The sequence below is a fragment of the Neomonachus schauinslandi genome, chromosome 10, assembly GCF_002201575.2.
Source record: "Neomonachus schauinslandi chromosome 10, ASM220157v2, whole genome shotgun sequence".
NCBI lineage: Eukaryota > Metazoa > Chordata > Mammalia > Carnivora > Phocidae > Neomonachus > Neomonachus schauinslandi.
In genome coordinates, this window is record NC_058412.1 from 75,361,216 (window position 1) to 75,387,295 (window position 26,080).

At 44.3% G+C, this 26,080-nt stretch overlaps 1 protein-coding gene across 4 annotated transcripts in view; it reads left to right on the plus strand.

Moving 5' to 3' along the window:
• THADA (THADA armadillo repeat containing) overlaps positions 1 to 26,080 on the plus strand; it is a 323,565-nt gene that overhangs the window by 210,793 nt on the left and 86,692 nt on the right. For all 4 annotated transcript variants that reach the window (XM_021701170.2, XM_021701169.2, XM_021701171.2 and 1 more), the window contains one exon: positions 13,029 to 13,144. In XM_021701170.2, coding sequence (XP_021556845.1) covers positions 13,029 to 13,144 — 116 coding nt within the window. The remainder of the gene's footprint in view (positions 1 to 13,028; positions 13,145 to 26,080) is intronic.

The following is a 26,080-nucleotide window of genomic DNA, read 5'->3' on the forward strand; positions in this document are numbered from 1 at the left end:
CCCCACCCCCTGTGGCCAGCCTTCTCTACCCTCAGTGGGTCTCTCCTTTGAGCTGCTCTGCACCCACACTGGGCACAGATCTGAAGTCCGAGGAGAGCAGGAGCAGCCTTGGGAAAGTCCTAACGTCTTCTCTTTCATGCTTTGAAAAGTTCCTTTTCTTTGATTTCTATCTCTTGGTGAGAAATGCCACCCAGCCACCTGCGCTAGTAACGTAGCGTGTGAATTTTCATACTGAGTATGGAGTTGAGGGATACATGATAAAAAGAGTATAGTTTAGCTTATATTGTTTCTGACTCCAAAAATAATGCATTCTTCCTTTGTGGTCCTAGGACAGTCCTGTATCTTCGTTGTGGTGGTAGTTACACAAATCTGTGCATGGGGTGAAACTGCCCCCCCCACACCCACACGTATGAATACATGTCAAAACTGGCAGACACTGAGTCAGGTGTGCGGTCTCGTTAATAGCAGTGCCAATGTCCATGTTCTGGCTTTGAGATGGTACTACAGTCATGTAAGATGTCACAGTTGGGGGAAGCTGAGTGAAAGGCACACCAGCTCTACCATTTTTGCAATTGTTATGAGGCTCTAATTACTTCAAAATTAAAAGTCAAAAAGAAGTAATGCATTCTTACTGTAAAACATTCTAAATTCCAGAAATATGTGATATTGAATATAAAAATTCTACCCCCACTGTTAACAATTTGGCATCAATAAAAATAGGATCATGCTATTTTTGCAGCTTGCTTTTTCACTTATCAGTACGTCTTGGAGGTAATTTCATGTCAGTCCAAATAAATTTATAACTTATTTTTAATGCCTCTATAACTTGAGCATATATGATGGGATACTTGAAGTAATACCCCATATTTTTTTTCAACTGGTCCTGTACTGGCTGTTTCGAAATTTTCCTGTTCCAGTCAGTGCTGCTGAGGATCATCATTGGGCATCTCTATCTTTGCCCATACCTCTAAGTGTTTCTGTGAAATAAATTCCTAGAAGTGAGGAATGCAAGACTGAAGAAGTGCCTGTTTTCCACTTTTGATAGCAACCGCCAGACTTCCAAGTTGCTGGTTTGTCCAACTCCGGGGATTACCATTTGTACAGAATACATTGTATGTGCAGCAAAATGGCCCTGCTGATTTCCCCCAAAAAGACTGTGATGATTTATACTCCCACCAATGATGAAAGAGAGTGTCTGTTGTTTTACCCAGTAATGAATTGGGTCCTACCCTTAAAAGAAACAAATTCAGTGCAAATCAATTTAAAAAAAAATACTGCTTTAATTGCACTCCCTTAACCATTAATGAAATTAAACATTTCTTCATGTGTTTATTGGCTACTTGTATTTCATCTGTGAATTGCTTGTTTATATTCCTTGCTAAATATTTGCAGTTCCCAAAGTGTGTGCCAAAGCGCTGTGGGATATTTTAAATTTTTGAGAGCAGCACAATAACACTTGCCATCTGTGAGGTACTGTTGGAACCACCAGCTTGAAATAACTTACAGTTATCAACATTAGCTCACACTATACTCCTTTTGATGATGCCGTACATCTTTGCAAAGTTGAGTATTTGAAAGTTGCTGTGGTAAAAAGCAAGTACCATGGGAAAATCAATGGGGAACAGGAATGAGGGTGGGGGAGGCTTGGGAAGTTCTGAAGTATCCAACAGGCACACACATCTCATTAGTAAATAATTGTGGTCATTAAAGAATGAAATCAAAATATTTTTTCTTTCAACTTATGTGTATTATTTTTTCGAACAGTTTCTAAGCTGTTATGGCATAAATACTTACTAGGTTGTTTGGACCTAACTACTTAGTAAATGGAATGATTAGGTTATTTCTTTTGGCCTAGAGACACCATGAAAAAATTATTGAGGTGTAAGGGTGCTATGAATGGAGAAGGCTTGTAATCCCCTGTCATATTTCATTCCATTACTTTCATTTTTGTTATCGATTTGCAAGAGGTTTGTTCCATAGAGGAATTAGCAAATGTTTTACCCCTTGTTTTTTACTTTTGAATATTCCTATTAATTTTTGCTATACAAAAGATTTCAGTTGTTATGTTGACATACTTACATATCTTTTTTGTGTGTGGCTTTGTTTCATTCTTAGAAAGCCCATTTTTACCTTAAGATTATAAAATATTTTCCTGTTTTCTTCTAGCACTTTTTAAAAAAATTTTATTTTATTATGTTAATCAGCATTCGTTACATCATTAGTTTTTGATGTAGTGTTCCATGATTCATTGTTTGCATATAACACCCAGTGCTCCATGCAAAATGTGTCCTCCTTAATACCCATCACCAGGCTAACCCATCCCCCCACCCCCCTCCCCTCTAAAACCCTCAGTTTATTTCTCAGAGTCCATAGTCTCTCCTGGTTTGTCCTCCCCTCCGATTTCCCCCCCTTCATTTTTCCCTTCCTACTATCTTCTTTTTTTTTTTTTTTAAACATATAATGTAGTATTTGTTTCAGGGGCATAGGTCTGTGATTCATCAGTCTTACACAATTCACGGCGCTCACCATAGCACATACCCTCCCCAATGTCCATCAGCAGCCACCCCATCCCTCCCAACCCCCTCCACTCCAGCAACCCTCAGTTTGTTTCCTGAGATTAAGAGTCTCTTATGGTTTGTCTCCCTCTCTGGTTTCATCTTATTTCATTTTTTCCTCCCTTCCCCTATGCTCCTCTGTCTTGTTTCTTAAATTCCTCAAATCAGTGAGATCATAGGATACTTGTCTTTCTCTGATTGACTTATTTTGCTTAGCATAATACTCTCTAGTTCTGTCCACGTCATTGCAAATGGCAAGAGTTTGTGGTTTTTGATGGCTGCATAATATTCCAGTGTGCGTGTGTGTTTGTGTGTGTGTGTTTGTGTGTGTGTACACCACATCTTCTTTATCCATTCATCTGTTGATGGACATCTTGGTTCTTTCCATAGTTTGGCTGTTGTGGACATCACTGCTATAAACATTGGGGTGCATGTACCCCTTCGGATCACTACATTTGTATCTTTGGAGTAAGTACCCAGTAGTGGCAATTGCTGGGTCATAGGATAGCTCTATTTTCAACTTTTTGGGAAACCTCCATACTGTTTTCCAGAGCGGCTGCACCAGCTTGCATTCCCGCCAGCGTGTAGGAGGGTTCCCCTTTCTCCACATCCTCGCCAACATCTGTCATTTCCTGACTTGTTAATTTTAGCCATTCTGACTGGTGTGAGGTGGTATCTCATCATTGAGGTTTTGATTTGAATTTCCTTGATGCTGAGTGATGTTGAGCACTTTTTCATGTGTCTGTTGGCCATTTGGATGTCTTCTTTGCAGAAATGTCTGTTCGTGTCTTCTGCCCATTTCTTGATTGGATTATTTGTTCTTTGGGTGTTGAGTTTGTTAAGTTCTTTATAGATTTTGGATACTAGCCCTTTATCTGATATGTCGTTTGCAAATATCTTCTCCCATTCTGTCGGTTGTCTTTTGGTTTTGTTGACTGTTTCCTTTGCTGTGCAAAAGCTTTTTATCTTGATGAAGTCCCAATAGTTCATTTTTGCCCTTGCTTCCCTTGCCTTTGGCGATGTGTCTAGGAAGAAGTTGATGGGGCCGAGGTCGAAGAGGTTGCTGCCTGTGTTCTCCTCAATTCCTGTCTCACATTTAGGTCTTTCATTCATTTGGAGTCTATTTTTGTGTGTGGTGTAAAGAAATGGTCCAGTGTTTTCTCCTAACACTTTTATAGTTTCTTTTTTTATGTAAAATAAATTTTACATCTAAAATTTATTTCAGTGCAAGGCTTGGGGTAGGGACCCAGCTGTATTACTTCCCTAAAACCTAGTTGGTTGTCTTAATACCTTTTGTTGAGTAAGTCGGTCTCTTCACTACTGTTTAAATGTCACTTTTACCATCCTCTGAATTTCCAGCAAACTTATTTCTGGACTCTCGATTCTCTCCCTTACAGTACTTAGTGTTCCCTCTTGGATTTTATGCATTTTATTTATTTATGTACATAACTTACTTCCTGTACTAGATCATAAGCTTTTTACACATATTGAATCTCTGTGGCCTAGGGCTGTTTTCTTTTCTCTTTCCCTCCTTCTCTCCTAAAGCCTTTTTCTAAAACTTTTATTACAGAAAAATTTAAAAATACACAAATGTAGGCAGAATAATATAATGAATCTCATGTACCCATCACTCAGCTTCAACAGTTACTGATTTATAACTAATATTGTTTCATTTATTCCACCACCAGCTTCCTTCCTCCTGTATTGCTAAAGTTAACTGTCTAGACTGAACAAATTATCCGTGTTATTTTTCAGTAAGTTTTGGTACCTCAAAGAGATCCTTATTGATCTCAGTATTGTCTTTAAGGAAACTCAATAGTTGAAGATCCAGATAGATAGAAAAGATAAACTGGCAAGTATAATAAAGCTTCCCCTAAATAAGTTAAACTGGGATTTATTTTACGAATAAATAATTTGTAATTTAAAACATTTTATACATAGCTTTACAGAAATATATCTGTGTTCCAAAGTTAGGAACTCTTTGGTTAGAACAGATATTAACATCAGTGTTTAGTAAATTGTTTTTGTTTTTTTAAAGATTTTATTTTGGGGGTGCCTGGATGGCTCATTCGGTTAAGCATCTTTTTGGCTCGGATCATGATCCCAGAGTCCTGGGATCGAGCCCCATGTTAGGCTCCCTCCTCAGTAGGGAGTCTGCTTCTCCTTCTGCCTCTCCCCCAGCTTGTGCACGCTCTCTCTCTCTCTGCCCCCCACTCTCTCTCTCAAATAAACAAAATCTTAAAAAAAAAAAAAAAAGATTTTATTTTTAAGTAATCTCTGCACCCAGTGTGGGGCTCAGACTCACAACCCTGAGATCAAGGGTCACATGCTCCACTGACTGAACCAGCCTGGTGCCCTAGTAAATTGTTAATTCTTCACATGCAAGCCTTTGTTGATATGTTGGGTTAACACTGAATACCTTTGACATCACTTTCTAAACCTCACTCTTACCCAGTAGCTTGGGGCCCTTGATGCTTCTTCTGTGTGAGGGGACTCCTAATTGCATTGTAAAATTTGGAGCACCAGGCCAGAGATGATCTAAGACAAATGGATACTCACTGTCTCATTAATACTGTGTAGTTCTCCCAGCCCCTTTGCATGGGGACCATGTAGAGAGGTCACCTTTAGCACCGTGGGTGCTGCTGTGAACATGGGTTCTGCCCCTGCCACCCCTGGCAAGGAGGCATGGTACAGTTCCAAATCAATAAATACTCCATTCATGGAGCCCTCTCTCCACCAGACAAAACTACATATCCTTGGGACCCCAGGGACTATAAAGAACAGGACATAGTCCTTGCCTTCAAAGAGCTATACTTCAGGAAAGGAAATTATAGATTGATAACCATGATGACAGGATTTAAAAAAAATTTTTTTTAAATCAAATGAAATGAGCTGTTGGGCACTGAGTAGGAAAAGAGTATGTGTTGGTGGCGGGGAGGGGGATGGCGGTTGATGAAAGAAGAGGAAGGTTTTATGGAGGAGGTGGTGTTAGCCAGGCCTTACAGTATGAATGGAATTTAAATAGGCAGAGTTGGAGAGGGTGGTAGCAGGAGAAATAGAGGGAACATCCTGGACAGAAAGACATTTATAAGTTGTCAGGAATGGGAAATTGTCCCATTTAGCCACAAAATAGATATGTGAAGTGGAGGAAGAAGGAAGTAAAAGCAGAAAGGTAGGTCAAGACTTCAGTGCCCAGCAAAGTCTTTAGGTGGTTGGGAGTCACTGAAGGATTTTGAACTTGGGAGTGATACAGTCAGGGCTTTAAGGAAGTTTCTCTGCAGCCATGTGTCAAATAAGCTTTGGCGGCGGAGACCAGTGAGTTGTTTTCATCTTCTAGGCATAAGATCTTTGGTTCCTGAACTAGAACAAGGGGAGTGTTAATAGAAAGGAGGGAACGCATTGACACACAAAGTGACTTTTCAGGGCCCTACACACTTTGTGTTTGTGTACATTTTAGGCCTTAAAGAGATTCATGGGCCTATTTCCTGCGATTCTCTTTCCCAAGCCAGTGTCAGCCAGGAAGTAATTACACTTCATAATTAGCACCCTTTTCCTGGCAGCGACAACACAACACAGCCAAGTGTCACCTTTTGGGAACTTACCAAGACCTTCCTAAGGATGTGTTCTCATCTGATTAACAGGTTGAGGTTTGGAGGAGTAACCACTTGAAATGCTTCCCCACCTGCCCTCTAGCATTGGTGGGTAACTGTGGGTGGCACATGCCCACCAAGCCCTTTCTTGTAGGGATGACCAGGTTGAGTAGCTGAAGTGTCCCAGGGTCATGCCTCCTGTCCACAGGGTTGTCGATAAAAAAAGAAAAATATGCTGAGCTCTCTGCACAGATGACCTAGGCAGCTGCATATACCCAATGAGGACCATTGCCTGCACTATAGAAGTCAGAGGCTAAGGGGGCTGCCCTGAAAAGCCTGTGGTCTGGCTGGGGATAAGATTAATGGGCCTGAAGCAGAAAACAATTAAATCCTAACCCTCACTGTAATGATTAGGAAGGATATATAAGTTAGAGAACTCTTCTGTCTCTCGCTTTCCCATCTCCTACCCCCCACACACACACTCACCCTGTACACACATACAAATGCAGTCTACCTTTTAAATAATTTTTGCTGTATCTCTTTCTCCACCTTTATATGATTAAGCATGTTTCTGTGAATTAGAAAGTTTAGATTCCTCCCTCAGTCATCCCCCTTCTCACACCCTCCCCTCCTTTCAGCCTGACTTAAAGCCATAAAATACTTCTGCCTGCCTGCCTTTCGTTCTGTTTGTATGAATTAAGTCGACAGGATAAATATTCACATTCCCAACTACAGGCTGAAACAATGTTTGCCTGTTCTGCCCAGTGAGTCGAGAGAAAAAGGGGGCCTGACATCACCCTATACTGTACATTCCCGGCATAGATCATTTATTTAAGTCCCTGAAAAAATACAGATGTTTTACCAGCCGAAATAAAATCCTGTGTAAACACTGGGCTTGGAAAAATGTGGCTCTGACTTAGCTGTGGGGGTTGGAGCAATGCAGAGAGAAGCCTAGGCAAAATGGCAGATACAGAAATTTTATACTCGGCTGAATGTGATAGGGGCAAAAGCATTCTCCCAAAGTCTGCATGCTGCAAAAGAAGAAGAAGGGGATTTGTTTTTAAGAAAATACAGTTGCAAAAAGTGGATAGATTCCTTGATCTTCAGAGTTTGGGATTGTTAATGATTACGATACATGGAGCTCATTTGTATCTGACCTCTGAAATGGGCATCTTTTTTCTCTTTGGAGTTGTCCTTTTTCACGGCCTGCCTAACCTGGGCCTGTTATTGCTGGATCCTGCTGTTTCTGGAGCTCAGCTGCTGTTGATTTTATAAGGGGGAAAATTGCCTGGAAGCCATGCTTGGTGAAGAGGAAAACCCATCTCAGCGTTGCATTCCCAAACAGCCATATATCATCTTGATCTTGTCTAACACAGGTCACTATTTTCGTCTAGCAGCATAAACCAGACATATTTTACTGGTGCAGTGCAAGTTTTTTCAGGGATCTGCCTCATGACTCTTTTTAGGCCTGTGGCATTTATTCAAAGAGCATTACATTTGCTCTTGTGGAGTCACTTTTAAGATTCAAAGCTGCCCAAATGGACCCCGTGCTTTACACAGATGCTTGGGGACTCTCCCGAGTCTCTGCGTTTAGAGTGGGGCTGGGCAAAGAGTAACTGCCTCCAGGTTCTCTAGACTTTCCTTCGGTCCTCCCGGAGATTCATCAGGGCTTGCATCTCAGGGGCAAGAACGCTACCCACTCCCCACTGCTGCCCGGCCTCCCCTGCTGAGGGCATCTCCTAGCGGTCCCATTGCCTGCGATAATGACGGGCGGTGCTGCTGGTGTGCACTTGACGGTTGGCATGTGCTTTCTTTCTGACCGGGTCACAACCGTCTTAAGTCAGCAAAGCTTTCTGCTGCTTTTTTTTGCCAAAGACACCTCTGAGTCCACTCTAGTCTTTCTCTTAAGGGCCTGCAGAAGCTAGAGGCAACCCACTGCCCTGCTTCATCCCATGGTGGTCATTCATAGAGCTCCTTTTCACTCCCAAAAGAATTCTTGCTATGCAAGATAAATAACCCCTGACTAGAGCAATCATCACGCGGATGTTCCTAACCAAACTCCTTAGGTCCCCTTCCCTCATTCCCAAACCTGCATATTCCCTTGTGGTCCCTGTCTTGGACGATGGCTTTCCATCACCAGCTGCCTGAGTGAAAAGGCTCTTTTCTGACTTTAAACTCCACGTCTAAACGCCACGTTGCCAAATCCTGCTTCTTCAGCTTCTAAAATGTCTCTCAAGTGTATCCTTTTCCTCTCCATTCCACTCCTTTTACCATCTAGATTGGGGCTCTCACAAAATCAAAATCCTACCAGCACGGGCAGATGAGTGAATAAAGGGGAACTGTTAGAAACACACAGCCCTTGGGGTGCCTGGGTGGCTCAGTCGTTCAGCGTCTGCCTTCGGCTCAGGTCATGATCCCAGGTCCTGGGATCGAGCCCCGCATCGGGCTCCCTGCTCGGCGGGAAGCCTGCTTCTCCCTCTCCCACTCCCCCTGCTTGTGTTCCCTCTCTAGCTGTCTCTCTCTCTCTGTCAAATAAATAAATAAAATCTTTAAAAAAAAAAAAAAAGAAACACACAGCCCTCCCTCTTGGTCCAATCCTTTGTTTCTAAAATTTGATAGAGATTTGGGTTCAGTAAATACTTCATTTTCCTCTTGATTCTCCAAAAGTTAAAAAAAAAAAGGGGGGGGGCAAGAAAGCAGTGATAAATGACGCTGACACTCCACCTTAGTCCCATGGTGAACCCACCCCCGCAGGTGCCTGTTGCCCCATAGGAGTGTGGGCCCGCGGTCCCCAGGTCTTCTGATTTTTCAAAAGAAGTTGGAAATCAGGATGATTTTGGTGTGAAATTTCCCAATTCGTAAGTGGCAGGTTGAAAAATACTGTGCAGGTCAAAGAAAACATCTGCAGCCGCTTTGGGCCCACCGCCATCCTTGGCTTTCAGCTTCTGGCTTTGACCCTGACCACCTGTAGTCTAGACTGATAGCAGTCTTGGTCATCCTGCCCCTTCTTATCCAGCCTCCACACTGTCTTGGCTTTTCCTTTCCACATTACAGATCTGATTATGTGAGCGCTGATCCTCCTCATTCCAACCCAGCCTCTCTTTGCAGCTGTGTCCCTTACCACCCTGCACACACCCTGGCTGTGCTCTCGCCACACACAGCTACTTGCTGTCCCCTGAGCAGTCCTCGTATTTTCTTTCCATTCATAGGATTTTTTAAGAACAATCACAGATTCACAGAAAAACTGCGCAGGTAGTACAGAGAGTTCCCATATATTCCTTTCTTCCCCGGTTTTCTCCTGTTATTAGTATCTTGCATTAGAGTGGTATGTTTGTTACAATTAATGAACCAGTATTGACACATCATTATTAACTAAAGTCCATAGTTTACATTAAGGTTTATTCTTTTTGTTGGCAATACTGTTATTTTAATACCCTTTAACATTTTTTTATAATTCAGTTTCTTCTCTGCTTGCATGGTCTTCCCCAGATTCTGACCAGATTTGTTTAAGGGTTAAATAGGAATATTACTTTTTTCTGCAAAGCCTTCTCTGAATGTTTATTTTTGGAATGGGGGCTAAAGGGAGGGGGCGGACAGAAAAAGGAAGAGAACTAACATTTTTATCAGGTGCCTAGTGGGTGCCAAGTACTATATATTCCTTTAAATCTCTCTATGGTCCTATAAGCCAGAGATTGTTATGTACTGTTTACCGTGAGGAAGCAGAGGTTAAATAAGTTGCCCCAAGCTCCATAGCTAGTAACTGGGTTTACACCCATATGCACCTGGCTCCCAAGCGTGCGCTCCTCCCGCAGGGCTGCATCCCCGCCACTGACCTGGCCTCTCCCTGCTGCAGAGAGGAGTGCGGTGCTGTTCAGCTGTGTCCCCACTCCTTACCTGGGGTTGCGGGAGCTCCCCAAACCCAAGGGCATGTGTCCTACAGGCAGAGTCAGTATAGGAAGAGGCACCACAAAGCGAAATCAATTCAGCACATGCTCGTTGCATTCCGGCTGTGTGCTGGGCTTGGTCAAGGGTGAGGTCAAGCATAAGAGGACAGTGATGGTGATGCCGCCATGCAGGTTCTAAATCGAGACCAGGCAGGGGCAGGGAAGCTGTGGATTTTCTGCTTATTCGTGACTAGAGTGTAAGCTGCGGGGAGCAGGCACTCCTGTGTTCTGTGCCACAGCTCCTGGGACAGCGCCTGGTAGTAATTCTTGTTTAGTAAGTATTTGTGGACTGAATATTGGAATCCTATTGCAAATCTGGGAGACCTAAAGTAACACTTCACTTCTTGGAGCTCTCCCATGCATTCCGTTGGTCGCGCAGCTTCAGTTTCTCTGTTTGGTTCGTGCAGTCCTGTATTACAGGCTGTTTGCAAATTATCCCAGGCTGGCCTAGACCACACTCCTAGCCCAGAGGTTCTCCTGGACCAGAACTTTCAGAGAAGGGGGAAAGGAGGAGGAACTGCCTTGTCCCCGCCATCCTTTCCGAGCTGATGGACAAATGACCCTTCCTGGAAGCTGGCTGCCTGGTGCTCCTGGACCTGACCTTGGATTGTAGTTCCAGAGGCCTGGCCCCACCTCTGGACTTCACACCAAAGGATGGCCTCATTTTTCTTGGACAAATTAAAACAGACCCTCTAAATGTCATGGGAAGGTAGCCGTGTATTCAAATATAGTCATTAATTTTCTCAAAAAAGAAATGATCTCAAACACAGTCACTTGTTTCAGACATGGGCTTACAAAACTTTTCTTTCCTCCCCCCCACCCCCGTCTTTTCCTCTTCCTCCCCTTCCCTGCCCGGTTCTCCCTTGACTTCTGTGACCCTGTCTTTCACTTCTCTCGCTCTGTCTCACCTCCATGTTCCTTTCCACCGTGGTTCTCATAAGTGTACCTCCCTCTGCAGTTGTCCCATGTAAATAGATCGCTCTCTGTTCCTGGTGAATAACCAGGATCACAATTGTTGTCTGGGTTCTGCCCAAGGTGACAGAATTGGTGGACCTGGAGGTTGATTTTCATAAACCAGAGCTACCAAGCGTTTCAAAAACAGCCTTGTTTTTGCCAAGTAAGGTGAGCAAATATAGGACTAAGTTTAAACATCCATCAGGAGTTATTTTTGAGGTGATTGCTTCTAAATGAGAGGCATTTGAAAATCTCACAGCTTTCTTTACAAGTAAATTCCACGCTCATGTATTTTGCTGGTGTCTGCTGATTAATTACGATCCTGTGACACCATGAAAAGCCCTGGTGGTTGGTTTTTTGCAGCTGTGGAGAGAAGTAAAGCAAGGCCCAGTGACTTTGACAACTCTTTCAAGGTAGTGGGGATTCAAGCAGAGGGAGGTGTGTTTTTTCACTCTGGCAGTCACCACATAAGAACAGAAGCCCCAGCCAGACCCATTCCTCCAGACTTCACGACCTGCGGTGTGGGTCCCTGTGGGGGTGTGGTGAAGTAGTGATACTTGATCTGTTGCCTCTGAAATAACAGATCCATTATTAGAGAAAGCATTTTCAGTCTCCACATCGGGACTTGTGTGCAATCTCCTATACAATTACGTCTATTTAGACCCCCCCCAAAAAATTAAATAAATAATAATAACAGTTACATATAATAATCACAATTTTTTTTTAATTCTCTAAACAGAGGTGCTCCGGGTATATTTGTTGTTGGTAACTGCAGATGTCTGACCCAGGAAAACTGCTAGCTCATTCCCGTTCAGGCTCTGATGATTCTGGATCTTTTTTATCTTGGCCTCCTGCTTTTTGTACTTACTCACTTCCCTATTTAACTCTCAGGCTCCTCATCGGCAGGAGCGGAAGAGAGGAAAAAGTTGAATCTTGTCGCTTTGAAAGAGTCACCTGTAGCTCTGGCGAAGGATACAGTAGGGGAGGGAACCAAACTGATTATTAAAATGGACTTTCCAAGTTCTCGGTGTGTTTACGCGTACTAGCTTTGCTCCGCCCACCGTCTCCGCTTGATTGAGATGAGGAGACTGCAGGAGCTCTCTGCCATGCGTCCTCGTACTCCTTGGCGCCGGCTAAGGTCAGAGGATCTCATCTGTGCCTTAGTCCTCTCTCTCCGCTGCAGGTTTATACTCCTCACAGAGTGTTGTTGGCGTCATCACAGAGTGTGAATCCACGACATGCTTGCATGAGCCGCACACACACACGGGCGCGCGCACGTACGGTCGTGTGTCTGCTGGATCTGTGGCCTTCATTCTAAATAGAGGCAACTAGAGGATTTGTCTTTCTCTGCTCAATTCTCATACATCATGTCATGTCAGCGTGAGAATAGGTTGTGTCCGTTTTGCTGCTTCCGCATGTCTCAGTGGGGAACTGCGAAAGAAAATCAAGATCGTTTACAAACATCACTGTCCCGTGTTTGCAAAGGTAGGCATCATCGTGGCCTGCTGCTTTGGCCAAGATGGTTCTGATAAACCCAACACACAAACCAATTTGGACTCTGAGACTGCTGATTTTTCTTCTGCAGTAAGACTTTGACTTGAAAAGGTACATTTTTTTTTCATAAGAGACTGCTCACCTAGAGCAAGATGTTTGCCTTTCTTTGCTAAAATCATTTTCTAGGCTGTTGTAACGAATAAGTTCTTGTATCAAATGAGTGTTCGGTCACTGAGTAGTCAGTCACCCTTGTTTGGAATTGCGCAGAGGGACCCAGAGCAGAGGTAGGAATTAAGGGCACAGGTTTCTTGTCCCTTGCTGCGTCCTCCCAAAACCAGCTTGCTTCCTGCATGGAGACCAGAGCCACATTCTACAGGTGTCTGTTTTCTTTGAGGGGAATATTTTGAGGAAACCTAACAGGGAGGAACTGAACATTGAGGAAAAATATATTTTCACAGCAGGATATTGCTTTTTTCTCTTTTCTGGTTTAGGTTTTTCATTTGTTAGAAGCCTGCACAGACTCCAAATACAGACTGAATGCATACTTTCAGCAGCTGCTGGCTGACGTTGCTGTTTGTACCAGGGCCAAACTCTGGCTGGCCGAGAGGTATGTTAAAACCCCACATGAGCAAGGAGTTATCAGGGGTTAGGAATACATTGGAGAATGGCTGTTTCTAGTTGTGGGAGTTTTAAAAGTCATTGGCATGCATTTTCTAAACTTATTGGAGTATTTATCTTTTTAGAACTTCGGGTTGTGGTAAAGAAAGAAAAATATTTTCTTGACAATTTTTCTGAAACTGCTGTATGGCTGGGGGGCATGTAATATGGCTTTTTATCGGTCCACCAGCCAGCTTGTTTTTATTAATACCTGCCATGTGCCCAGCCCTGTGTCAGATGTGGTACAAACTCTTAGGTGCCACACGGCAATTAGAGATTGGGGTAAGACTTGAACAGGCACAGAGAGACTGGTAGGGTGTGAAAAAGAAAAAGACATGCAAGTTGCCCCCTTTTTAAGTAGGCAGTAGAATAGCTTGAATAATGAAAGCACAGGAGGGTGGATACATTTATTTTTTCATTCTGGCCATTGTTCATTTATTCTAGAATTTAGGACATTTGCTATGTGAACTATGCTATGGAATGAAAAGAATCTCTCATTCAGTACACAGGGAGTCCTCTCTGTAACAATGTGTTCAAAATCCATGTTGCAGGTCTCTGATATTGGTAGGACAGTATACTGCAAGGGCCCCGCAGTCTGTCCTCTGTAAGTTCCAGCACAAGAGGTCCAGTAGAGGCCCACAGGCTACCACATTCCATGCCAGAGTATCTTGCGCTCGATTAGAAATCAGTGTATGGGTTTCCTAACATAGCAGCCTTTTCGTTTGTCAAAAAAATGTACTTGCGTTCACTTTTGTTGGTTCCCCACCTCATGTGGGAAGGCAGGAAACGGGCAGTACAGGCCCGCAAGTCACTGTAATCAAACAAAGTCTTGTTGAGCATGGGCTGCAAGCTGACCTTTGTGTTAGGAGGTGGAAGGGATGCAAAGATAGAGAGAGAGCTCTGGCTTCAAGGAACTCATATCCAGGAGGTGAGAAAGATGTGTGAATAAGTAATTTCCACCGCATGTGGCAAGGGAAATAACAAATGTGTGTATTAAGCACAGGAGTAGCCCAGAGGAGGGGCAGGGAAGGGCCATCAAGAGATGAGTTGCATTTCGGGTCGCCTGGGTGGCTCAGTCATTAAGCGTCTGCCTTCGGCTCAGGTCATGATCCCAGGGTCCTGGGATTGAGGCCCGCATCGGGCTCCCTGCTTGGCGGGAAGCCTGCTTCTCCCTCTCCCATTCCTCCTGCTTGTGTTCCCTCTCTCGCTGTCTGTCTCTCTGTGTCAAATAAATAAATAAAATCTTTAAAAAAAAAAAAAAAAAAGAGATGAGTAGCATTTCAGCGAGCAGCCCGGGCAGGGAGGGCATTCTGGGTGCTGGTCATGTCAGTGGCAAAGACATGGCTGTGTGAAATGGCATGGCGAGTATGGAGAGCAATAAAGAAGTTAGCTCTTCTGGAACCCGTAGAAGGTACATGAGGCTGTGGAAATCCAAGGAGGCCACACAGTGAAAGCTCCTCAAGGAAACCTCTTGGTGAAAGAGAGCCATTGAAGGATTTCTCGGTGTGTGGATGTGTGAGTCTCCATGTCTTGTCTAAGCACCTCTAGCTCTGGGCAGGGATACTGATGGGGAAATTCTCTCATGTCTGAAATGCCAGTAAAGTGATGGTTAACTCTCATTTTTAGACCAGTTTGTGTTTTCTCTCTCTTATGTAGAGAGCAGGAGTTGATTGACCATAAACTGCTTCTCTGAGCCTAGTATCATTTGCCTTCCGTGTGGCTTTTAGATAACTCCCCTAAGCTGCCTTTCTTGGGAGAATAGGGAATTGTGATCACATGTGTGCTCTCATCTGTTTATCAATAGCAGGCCAGGTCTTCCTAGCTGTTGTGTCTAGGGATCAGGAAGTCAGGACTCTCTAGGAACCATCCTATTGAAATCTCTGCTTCCAGCCAGGCCCGCCCCAAGACAGAATCCTAAATTTCCTGTTCTGCAAGTGCTATAAAGGTGTTTCTGCCCCCTTAGGCTGCTGCCCTTTCATGGGTTTCATAGAAAGTCATCATCTGCTGGCTTCCTGAGCCCATTCCTTCTTGTTGGATGGGAAGGAGGAGATGGTGTCACAGCCAGCCGTCTGAATGGACCTTCATGCTCTGCGGTCAGTGCCTGAAGATGGATGACCAAGTGCCATCAGCCTCTTCTTCAGCTGGAGAGGTCCTCCTGTCCTCTTTTAACTTTACTTCTGGTCTCTGTTGCAATTTTTCAGTTAGGATTTCAGCATCATCACCACCACCACCCACACACACACACACCTTCTCTGATTTTTCTCCATGATTTTTCAGCACTAGAAAACAAAAGCATGAATCACTGCAATTCACTGTGTTTCCACCTTCGTTGCCGAGAGTCCAGGAAAGCCATTTTTATGTTTCCAGTACAGTCGACTCTTTATGATCCAAGTGTGAACTTTATACTTTGTGGGTGGTCTATAGGTGGTTCCTAGCACCGGGCTTCCTCTTGCTCCCAAGGCACTTTTACTATATTAATCAGGATGTGTTCAGAGCCTGAAATAAAGTTTGGGAGGAAAACACACTGCCGGAGGGCCATCCATTCCAAAGCCACATATTAGTTTTTCTCTATTATCCACATCATTGACATGATAACCTTGAGGTTCCTGAATAGGAAAGGAAAGCACTGAATATAAATGATGAAGCTTCAGCCTGTCCTGTGAGACATGCCTGCCTGGTCCCTGAGGTCCTTTGAGGTTGTTGCCCTGGGAGGTGAATGTCTGCACTAATACCTCCATGGTCACATGAGCCCGTTCTGGGTCCTAATGGGCCCTTCTCGAAGCCGACCGCTGTGTTCACATTATCACCTGCCTTTCCCATGAAAGACATTGCAATGTGGAGTATTCGCAGTTCCACTGCTCAAGAGGCTCTTTTATGTCCCTAGCAATTTACATATGAAAGACAAATAAATGTTCCTTTGTGCCTACTAAGGATTTTCTGTATCTTTTCAGTATAAGCTATGAAACATTAATGTTACTGCCAAAAAAAAAAAAGGTAGTTTAAATTTTAGCACCAACACATTTTTTTCTTCTACAATTTATTTGATCATTAGCCTGAGTTCATTCAGTCCAGTAAATACATACACATTAGTGAGGGTGTCATTTATTTGTCTTTTTATTCCCAAAGAAGGTTTAAAAAAAAAAAATGTTCATTGGAGCCACTGGATAACCAATTCGGTTTTGTAAATTTTGACCCTGAAATTGAGGGCACATAAAATAAAGACTTTTGTCATATATTTATGTTTTGACTTTGCAAGATTAATTGGGATTTATATGAGGTGGTTAAGCAATAGCCATGGAACTGTTGGGGAATTTTTGGTGATGAACGGCCAGCTGGCAACATGGCCTGAGTAGAGGCCTGGGCTTCTGCTCTTACAGGCCGCTTTTCATTCCAAGATGTCAAAGCCTTTATGGAAATCAGCTCGTTAATCCTTCACGTTCCTTCCTTCCCCTTTTGCCTCCATCCCTCCCTCCTCAGTCCAGGTCAGTGTCTTCTCTCACGGTGTGAGGACAGTTCAGCAGCTACTGAAGGAAAACGAAGCCGACCCAGGCCCCAGGCGGAGCGCACATGAGGCGGGTGGCGGGCGTGGAGAGGTTGGCCTCAGGCACCCCACGAGGGCACTCGGCAGCGCCCTGGCTCCCCGGCTGACGGCCGGTTCCAGCTCTGCTGCCCCAGCTGGACCACAGGCCCTGCCTAAACGGGAAGGACTTTTTGAAAGCCCTGTCAAGGAGCCCTAAGAGGAGAAAAGACTTATTATTTTGAGCGAGAGTTGGAATTATTATTATATTGGGCTTAAAATTTTTCAGAAATCAATTTGGTTATAAAAGGAAGAAGTGCGTGTGTGTGTTTTCCTTCAGATAAAGGCGGTGAACTCAGTGAACCCATCAGGCTAAGTGCAACGGATGATGCGATGACCAGGAAGAAAAATGTGCCCTACTAAATTTTTTTTCACTTTTCTTTTCTCAGTCGTCAGCGTAGTGTATGCCTATCACAGAAAGTTAGGCAAGTATCAAATTTGGAAAAGAAGAGAATGTCAGTCTGCTCTTACCAACATCCAGTGGAAGTCACTTGTTAGTTCACAGTTTTCTGTATATACTCACTTCATCTTTTCTCCTGTGCCTTTTTTTTTTTAACATTGTTGCGGCTTTATCATATATATAAGTTAGAGCTTACTTTTTTTACTTAACAGTATCATGGAAGTATTGGCTATTATTGTTAAAAACTCTTTATGGTATAGCCACTATGGAAAATAGTATGGCGTTTCCTCAAAAAATTAAAAATAGTAATACATTATGACCTAGCAATTCTACTTCTGGGTATAGACCCAAATGAATTGAAAGCAGAGTCTTGAAGAGATATCTCTACACCCCTGTTCATAGCTGCATTTATTCACAACAGCCAAAAGGTAGAAGTAACCTAAGTGTCCGTTGATGTATAAAGGGGTCAACAGTGTGGTATATATGGACAACATATGATTCAGCCTTAAAAAGGAAAGAAATCCTGATACAGGCTACAACATGGATGACCTTAAGGACATCATGCTAAGTGAAATAAGCCAGTCACAAAAAGACAATTACTGTGTGATTCCACTTCTGTAAGGTACTGAGAGTGGTCCCATTCATGGAGACAGAAAATAGAATGGTGGTTGCTGGGGGCTGGGAGAAAGGGAAGGAGGAGATAGTGTTTAATGGGCATAGAGCTGTACTTTTACAAGCTGGAAAGAGTTCTGGAGTTTGTGACTCTGGGTATTGGCATTTATTAAGTGCCCAGATTGGCTGATGGTGAGTTTTTACTCCAGACAGCAGTTTTTAATGCTGATGGGTGCATATTAGAATCATCTGGAGAGGTCTTCAAACCTGATGCCAGGTCCCACCTCCAGAATTTCTGATTTTTTTTTTTTTTTTTTGGTTGAGGGTGTGACCCAAGAACTGGTAGTTTTAAAACTCTCCAGGAGATTCTAAAATGCAGTCGGATTGAGAACTGCTGATGTGTCCTTGTGCCTCCTTGTGTCTCCCATCTCCTTGAGAGAGAAGATGAAGGATGAGCGTTGAGTGAAATAGCCCGTGTTAGAGGACACTTGGATTTTTCTTTGGAGGCCAAAGACTCATTCAAGAAAGATGGAATGACCATCCCTCCAGCCTGCTACCCAGGAGATACAGTCGTTAACACTTTCGATTCCATAGATGGGCCAGAATGAGGGGCCACGCCACTGTGTAGTTTCATACACGAGTGAATTTCCGAGGTAGATTACTTAAAAGCTGCCTTAGCAAGATATTTTAAGTTATGTCAGTTGCCCTGAAAAGTGTCAGTTAGACCTGACACTCTGGTGTGGTCTACTGTCCTGGAAGCTTATGGCTCATTTTTGTTTTTTGAGGGGCAGCTTGAAGAGAATAGACTCATATCTGTATCACTTCATTCAACAAATACTTATTGAGCCCTGCCATATGCCAAGCTGTATTAAATCTGCAACTATCTATTAAAACCAAACTTCAGTGTAGAGAGGGCGACAAAACAGAGTCTTGTCAAATTGAATCATAGACCTCGAACTTTAGAACTAGAAGGAATCCTGAAGTTTCTTGCAGTCCACTCCCATCCCCATGCATATGGGAAAATGCCGCCCAGAGCGGTTGGGGAATTTGTTTGGGCAAGGGTAAGATCCTATCTGATAACAATTAACATTTGTTGAGGACTTAGTTCCCTGCTCCTTGTGGGGCTCTTTCTGCTGGAGCCCCCTTGCCGCCATCTGTCCAGTGTTTTTGTCAAGGCCTTTGAATGACAGCGCTTAAGCATTGTCGAGAACCGTGCTCCTCAGACCTTCATGTGCACATGATCACATGGGGATCTCCTTAAAATGAAGACTCTCATTCAGTAGGTCTGGGCTGGTGCCTAAGATCCTGCATTTCTTTTTTTTTTTTTTTTAAAGATTTTATTTATTTATTTGAGACAGGGAGAATGAGAGGGAGGAGGGTCAGAGGGAGAAGCAGACTCCCCGCTGAGCAGGGAGCCCGATGCGGGACTCGATCCCGGGACTCCAGGATCATGACCTGAGCCGAAGGCAGTCGCTTAACCAACTTAGCCACCCAGGCGCCCAAGATCCTGCATTTCTGACGAGTTCTCACGCAGTTCTGATGCTGCTGGTTCTGGGACACAGTACATATTTTGAGGGCCAGGGTTCACTGTGGTCATCCAGACTGTGCCCCTTTGAAATACTCCCGCCTTTACACCCTCATTCTCAAAGGCCAGAGCTTGGGGACACAGGAAAAGGCTAAGACCACTAAAGGGGTCGGCCCCGAATTCTTTCCCCATCCACCTGGGATGCCCTGCATGGAGGGCCTGTATGGCCCCAGCACTTTCTATGGGGAGCCCACACTCCTTTGTCCAGTCAGCCATCCCAGTGGCCTCAGTGCCTAGGGTAGGACCAGTGCTTGTTGGCATGCAGAGAGTATTATCGTTTTGAAAATAGCAGTCTGATATTCTGGTGAGAAAAACAGGCTCTTAGGAATACAAGAACATGTCCCAAGGTTACAAGAAAAGCAACCTTGGGCAATAAATTTTTGAGTAAAAGCATCCTGATGAGGAGAAGAAATGGTGGAGGGCACTAATGTTTGTTGAAGACTACTCTTTGTACTAGACCTAATGATTTGTTACCCCAAGTTGATTCTCATTTGCAAAAAGTATTAGCTCTATGATCCTCCCAATACAGCTTCCCCATCAGTGCTCCTGACACCCCCTGTTCCCTCCTCCGTGAACTCCTCGTCCACGCCTCCATCTCTCCAATTCATACCTCCAGCCACTTGTGCGTCTCCTTCCCTGTCCACCCCCTTGTCCATACTCTCATCGTTCTCCCCATTTTCTTAGTTCCTAGGCCCAACTAAGAGGAGTGGTAAGCTCCTTGAAGGCCTTGGACTTAAATGTGTGAGGGAAATATGCTTATAGAGACAGAGCTGGGTCTGGCTTTTGTGCAGCAATCCCAGTCCTTCCCCAGGGGGGTCTGTGGCCAGCTGCAGAAGCTCTGGTTTGGGATTCTGTTTTGCTTCACAGCTGAAGACAGCATCTATGTTCTAACCGCCAGATTGATCCCCTCAAGAGCCTGCACCCCCCCGGGGAGAAATACTGGGGTTTAGGTCTCATTGCATTTTCCCACTGTTCCTTCGCCCTTCGCAAACCCCTCGCTCCTGCTGGGCCGCTCCCCTCCTGAAGGAAGAGGTCCTCCTTTCGCAACTGCTCAAAATGAAGAGAGGCCTCAGCCCTTTGCCACAGCTGCAGGTTGCTGTTTCACTCCCATGCATCCAGTTGAAATGTTGAAATACATCCAGTCAAGAAGGATTGTTAAAATATTCTGATGCTCATGTGGCATTTTAAGGCTATCATTTGTGGTCCCTGCCAAAACTGTAAGGGAAGCAAGTCTGAACAGGGATGGTTAGTTACATTGCAAGTTTCCGGGCATTGCTGGGGGTTGGGTTTTTGCTTTTTTGGTTTGTTTCTTCTTCGCTTTTTTTCTTTCTTTTTTTTTCCAAAGTAAAAGTTTTCCCAGTACTCCCCTCCCGCCCCCTCTTTTTTAACATTGCTTTTCTTTCAACCCCCAGATTTTATGGGGGTGGGAGATTCCCATTAGGACCACTCTGAGTCCTTCAGCTCGGCCTACTTCAAGTCTCCTTGCACCTCATGCATATTTGAAAGATGAGAGAAATGAAGTTGGTGTATTTCAGACTCAAGCTTGTTGACATTTGTTCGCTTCTCTTTCAGACTGCTCAGAAATATTTAAGGTTAAGATATCTCAGAATGAGATCCTGTTTGTATTTTTTAAAAACAGAACCATTCAGTTAGCACGTTTCAACCCAAACCAATGGACAGGGTGCAAAACATTTTCTTCATTAGATATTCCTTTTAAAAATATGTCAAGACTTGGGCTCCTGGGTGGCTCAGTCGTTAAGCATCTGCCTTCGGGCTCAGGTCATGATCCCAGGGTCCTGGGATCGAGTCCCTCATCGGGCTCCCCGCTCGGCAGGAAGCCTGCTTCTCCCTCTCCCACTCCCCCTGCTTGTGTTCCTGCTCTCGCTATCTCTCTCTCTGTCAAATAAATAAATAAAATCTTTAAAAAAAAAAAATATGTCAAGACTTGAAGGAATAAGGTGTCTGAGAAGAAGTGAAGCTTGAGAATATATGAGGTATTTCTTGTTGACAGGCTGAGCGTATGGAAACTAGTCAGGTAAAAGTAGTCACAAGAGATCAATATATTAAACTGAGCCTTTGAGCAAGTTGCCCAAGATCAAAGCTTCTTCATATTGCAATGAGAAATAAAAATAGTCCTTTCATGCAACTACACATCAAGAATTCTGCTGCCAACTGCTGATGCTTTCTACTTTTTAAATATAGAAATCTGCAGTCCTAACCTGGAAATGGCAATTAATTTGATAAAGGACTCAGAAATATCTGTTTTGCTCTACTTGTAGCTGTTGGCTTATGGAGGTATTGCTGTTGGAAGATTTGGGCGATGTTGTCATTGTCCGGCTTGCAAAGAAGCGCAGGCTTTTAAGTGTCCTCAACACATTTTCATAATATTGTGTAAAACACTAACATAGTGGCTTATTTTTTTTCCTTTAACATGTAACATGTTCCATCTTTTGGATAAATCAACACATGGAACCATTCCCAATGAATTGGAGCCAATTTAGATTGACAAATAGCACAAAGCAGTGTAGTAGACACAGTGGGGAATATAGAGATGAATGATATGGTCCCTGTTTCAAAAACCATGTAAATAAGACAGGTATGGATTTAATTAACTGTAAACAAGTAAGAATCTGGTAAATCCTGAAATGAGGTCAGAGTGTGCACAGGAGCCGGCTTGTGGGGTCGGGGTGCCAAGGAAATCTTCTAGGAGGAGGGAAATGTCTTTAAAGGCTGGGTGAGAATGTAATTATTAGATAAGGTTAATTTTCTTAGATTGGAGAATGAGTGAGTTTAGACTGATAGCCTGTGTTGCTAAATAAATTGTGAAGGTCTCATTGCCCAAGTACAAAGGAAGGAATCTTAGCACAGTGCTCAGCATTGTGGGAACCACTTTAGGCATTTATAATGGAGTCTCTATTGTCAGAGTTTAGTGATGGTTCAGTCTAGTTGAAAAGAGAGCTTATCCATGTGAAACAACCAACGGTGACGTGCATAAAGAAGTTCTAAATCTGTAATACATAGAATAAGTACAAGAATTCAGAGAAGAATGTAGACTGGAATAGTCAGGGAAGGCTTTGGTTTCTCGGGGAGTTAGGTATTCGAGATGGGTCCTAGAGCACTGGTGTGATTGGGAAACATCAAACGTGGTGGGAAAAGAGCGTGTCAAGACTGTAGACAGCATGTGCAAGGACACACCAAAGAGAATCCATGGGACATATTGTGCGCCAGTGAGAGCAGAGAGCTGCAAGGAGACACACTATGTTTCGGAGAGCGGTGCAAGATTTGGTAAGAGACCAGGTGTGGCAGGCCTTAAATGTCAGCCAGAGGAATTTGGATTTGATCCAAGAGTTAAAAGGAAGTCAGTAAGCTCAAGCTTATACTGGTAAGTACACTGCTGTCTCCAAGCACATGAGATACACTGAGGAGTGTATTAAATCTTTGCAGCCCCTCCCAGTGATCAACAATTCCAGCCCCTCCTGGTGGTGAGCAAAAGCTCCCCGATGACCATCCACCAGCTCTCTGTCTGTCTCTCGGAAGGCCCTGTTGCCTGCCTGGGCAGCTGGTGAGGGGAGTAGAGATGCTGCTTGTGTGCCTTTTAGACTGCCTGCCTGTTGTTTTCTCAGCAGTGCCAAGAGGACCATTGAGCCACGGAATTTACCACTGGAAGGGAATTTAGAGATCATCTAGTCCAGTGGAATCCTTTCTTCAAATAGTAGCTTAAGAGGACGTTCAAGATGTTGAAGATAGTAGAGCTGACACATGAGGTGCAAGCTGGGATGGGGGCCTGGAGACCCACCCGCACGGCCATTGGGGGCCCCAAAAGGGACTAAGAGGAGCATCCTGACTTCCTATTTCAAAATAAGAATCTAATCCAAACCAGCATTTCTAGATGAGGAATTAGGCACAAGAGGGCAGGTGACTTCTTCCTACTCGACAGATGTGGCTGACTCTGGAGGTGGCCCAAGTTGGGCATAAGTAGCAAATTTGCTTTTTGCCTCTTGATCCATTTCCTTTTTCTACTGTGGCCTGATCATCCTCGTAGCAAACCCTGCAACCCCATGCCCTTGGCTGTCCCGGCACCCTCTCTCAGGAGCTGCCCTCCTTGGACATGGACCCATGCTCTAGACCTCCTTGCCATCAAACATTTAGCTATTCAAGGTCCTCTTTCCTTAGAAATCTATTCTCAGCTAGTTGACTGCCACTGCCACTTGATCTGACCAACGAATCATGCTAACGTGTTACTAAGTTCTAACATGTAAACAAGTTAATTCTCCTGGATCATACAGCTGTTTTTCAGTAGTGATCTTTGGAGACAGTACCCTTAACTGAAGTCAGCAACTCTGAAGGCAGGCTCTCCGGCAACACACAGACCTGGCCGGAGTGCTTCTTTACACCTCGCTTGGTCTCCTGCTTCTCTGCCCTCATATTGAGCTGACTCAGCCATGGTACGTTTGTCCCGTGTGGCCAGATTTCAGGCCGCCTCCAGGAGGGCTTTTGGGGCCCGTGGACTGGTCTTACATGAATGGACCGAAGGAGCGGCTTTAAGAGAAACCCTCCAGAGCTTTGCTCTCCTTCCTTCCTCCCTCTCAGCTGCCAGTGATAACCCAGGCTTCCTTGGTGATAGGATTGGCCTACACACCTCTGGAAATAACACTTTCCCATGCGGTATCGGAATTTTACTCCAGGGCTCCCCGCCTGAGCCCAAAGGCCCTATGTTTCTGGGTGACCAGAGGGGGGGCACTTTGAGAGGGACTTGGCAGATGGAAAAGCCTCTGACCTGTGTATGCGTCCTGCTGGAGTTGAGGAGAGACGGAGTCCACTCAAGGTTAGCAGGTCTGGGTTCTGGGGTCCCTGTTAAGCTCTAGCCAACCCTGTGGGGCCAGTCATTTCTTTGGGACTCCGTTTGTATCTGTAAAGTGGGGACCTGTAAAATGACGGTGGGAAACCGATGTGGGCAAGGAAGCACATGGTGTGTAATGAGTGTGAAAGTATAGAAGAGCTAAGCAAATAGAGGAAATATCCATTGTCAGATGATTAAATCTTTATCAGCATCATCAGCCATGTTGAAAACAGGCCTTTGTGTTGGCCCTCGCGGGAACAGCTGTGCTCGGAGCCTTGCTTTTCACCAGACTGGCTACAGGACACAACACCACAGCATGTGGCTGCAAACCAAAATACTCTCATTGTTTGGCATGGCGTCTCACTTTGCATCTGATTGTGTTTGGGACACATAGATACAGTTTGTCAAGAAAACCTTGATTCTCTTCTTGGTTTTTGCCCTAATCTTGGGTAGGTCACTTGAACTACATGAGCTACTTTGTTGATTTGTAAAAAATGGGAATAATAATGCCTATTTTTCTTCCCTCTTAAGAATTTTATGAAGATAAGGTAGGAATATTTTTTGAAGACAAAACTTTTCATAAAAGGCAGTTGACATTATTATTATCAGTATTACTATTATTGCCAGGGCTAATTTCCAAGTGTGTGCTTTGCCAAGTTCACATTAGCACAGTTCTGTTGACTGTGGCTGTTGGAAATTCTCACCTTGTGATCTACATACAGACTTCTCATGCAGCTTCCAGAAGTTTTCATTCGCCTCACTTCTTTATCCTTTTTTATAATCCTGGGGAGAAAGTAGGGTTTGAAAAGAAAGGGGACTTCTGTTAGCATTTTATATAATAACTGAAGCTATATATCCTCCAAGCCCCAAACTGTACAATAAAAGTTTTCTTGGATACTACTTTTCTCCCATAATTCCTAGCACATAGCTTATTAAGTTATTAACCAGCAATTTCTCTGGCAGCATATTAAACTTTACTTTTAAACAAGTCACAGAGGGGGGGAAACATGCATCTCTCATAAAAGGAATAAAAAACATACACCCTCTAAAACGATTTCCCCAGGCTTTGAACAAATCCCAAGCCCCACACAAGGTCTCTTTTTCCTCATTCTCTGCACATAACTTGAGTGTTAGTACATTAATGAGAAAAAGATGCCTAATAGAAAGATGGAAAAATATGAGGGCCTCTGGGGGGTGTGGGAGGCTCCCTGGGGGTCCTCTGAAAAGGCAGGTGAGCCTTAATGGAAGGAAAAGGCAAAGCCTTGGCCTTGAGGTTGTGGGTTTCCTCTTGAGCAGCGGTTTTGCCAGGGGAGTCGAGGCGGCTGAGGCCTGGGCCCTGACCTGCGAAGTGCCCCGGTGTCTTCTACGGACTGCCTGGGCCTTGCCAAGTGCCTACCCAGAACCCTGGTAAGGCGGTTGGGGCCCTGTTTGCACAGATTCCATTCCCTAGAACAAAAGCTGCTTTTCCAGGGGAAGCCCCATGTGCTCTATAGCCATGGCTGGGACGTTTGGTCCCTTTCTGGACAGACTCACAGCTCCTGGTCTCCTGCTTTGGGCATAGGCGACTCAGTCAGTTCCCTGTAAACTGGTCAACCACCAGAGCAGGGCACAAAGATGGCTTCACTTTAAAAGGAAAATTCAAGTAGGAGGGCCACAGGGCAGCTTCTGTGTGTGGGTGTGAGTATAAACACTTGCAAAGCTCCAGACCAAGGAAGGCTGGATGGAAGTTGGAGCATACCATAAAAATGCAGCCCTGCTGTCACATACCCTCAGGGGAGGGCAAGGTAAACGAGCAGTCCTGGGGAGCCAGCCAGAGCCTGCACGCTGCTGCTAGCTGGCCCCAAGTGCAGAGCGAGATTCTGGATGTTACGG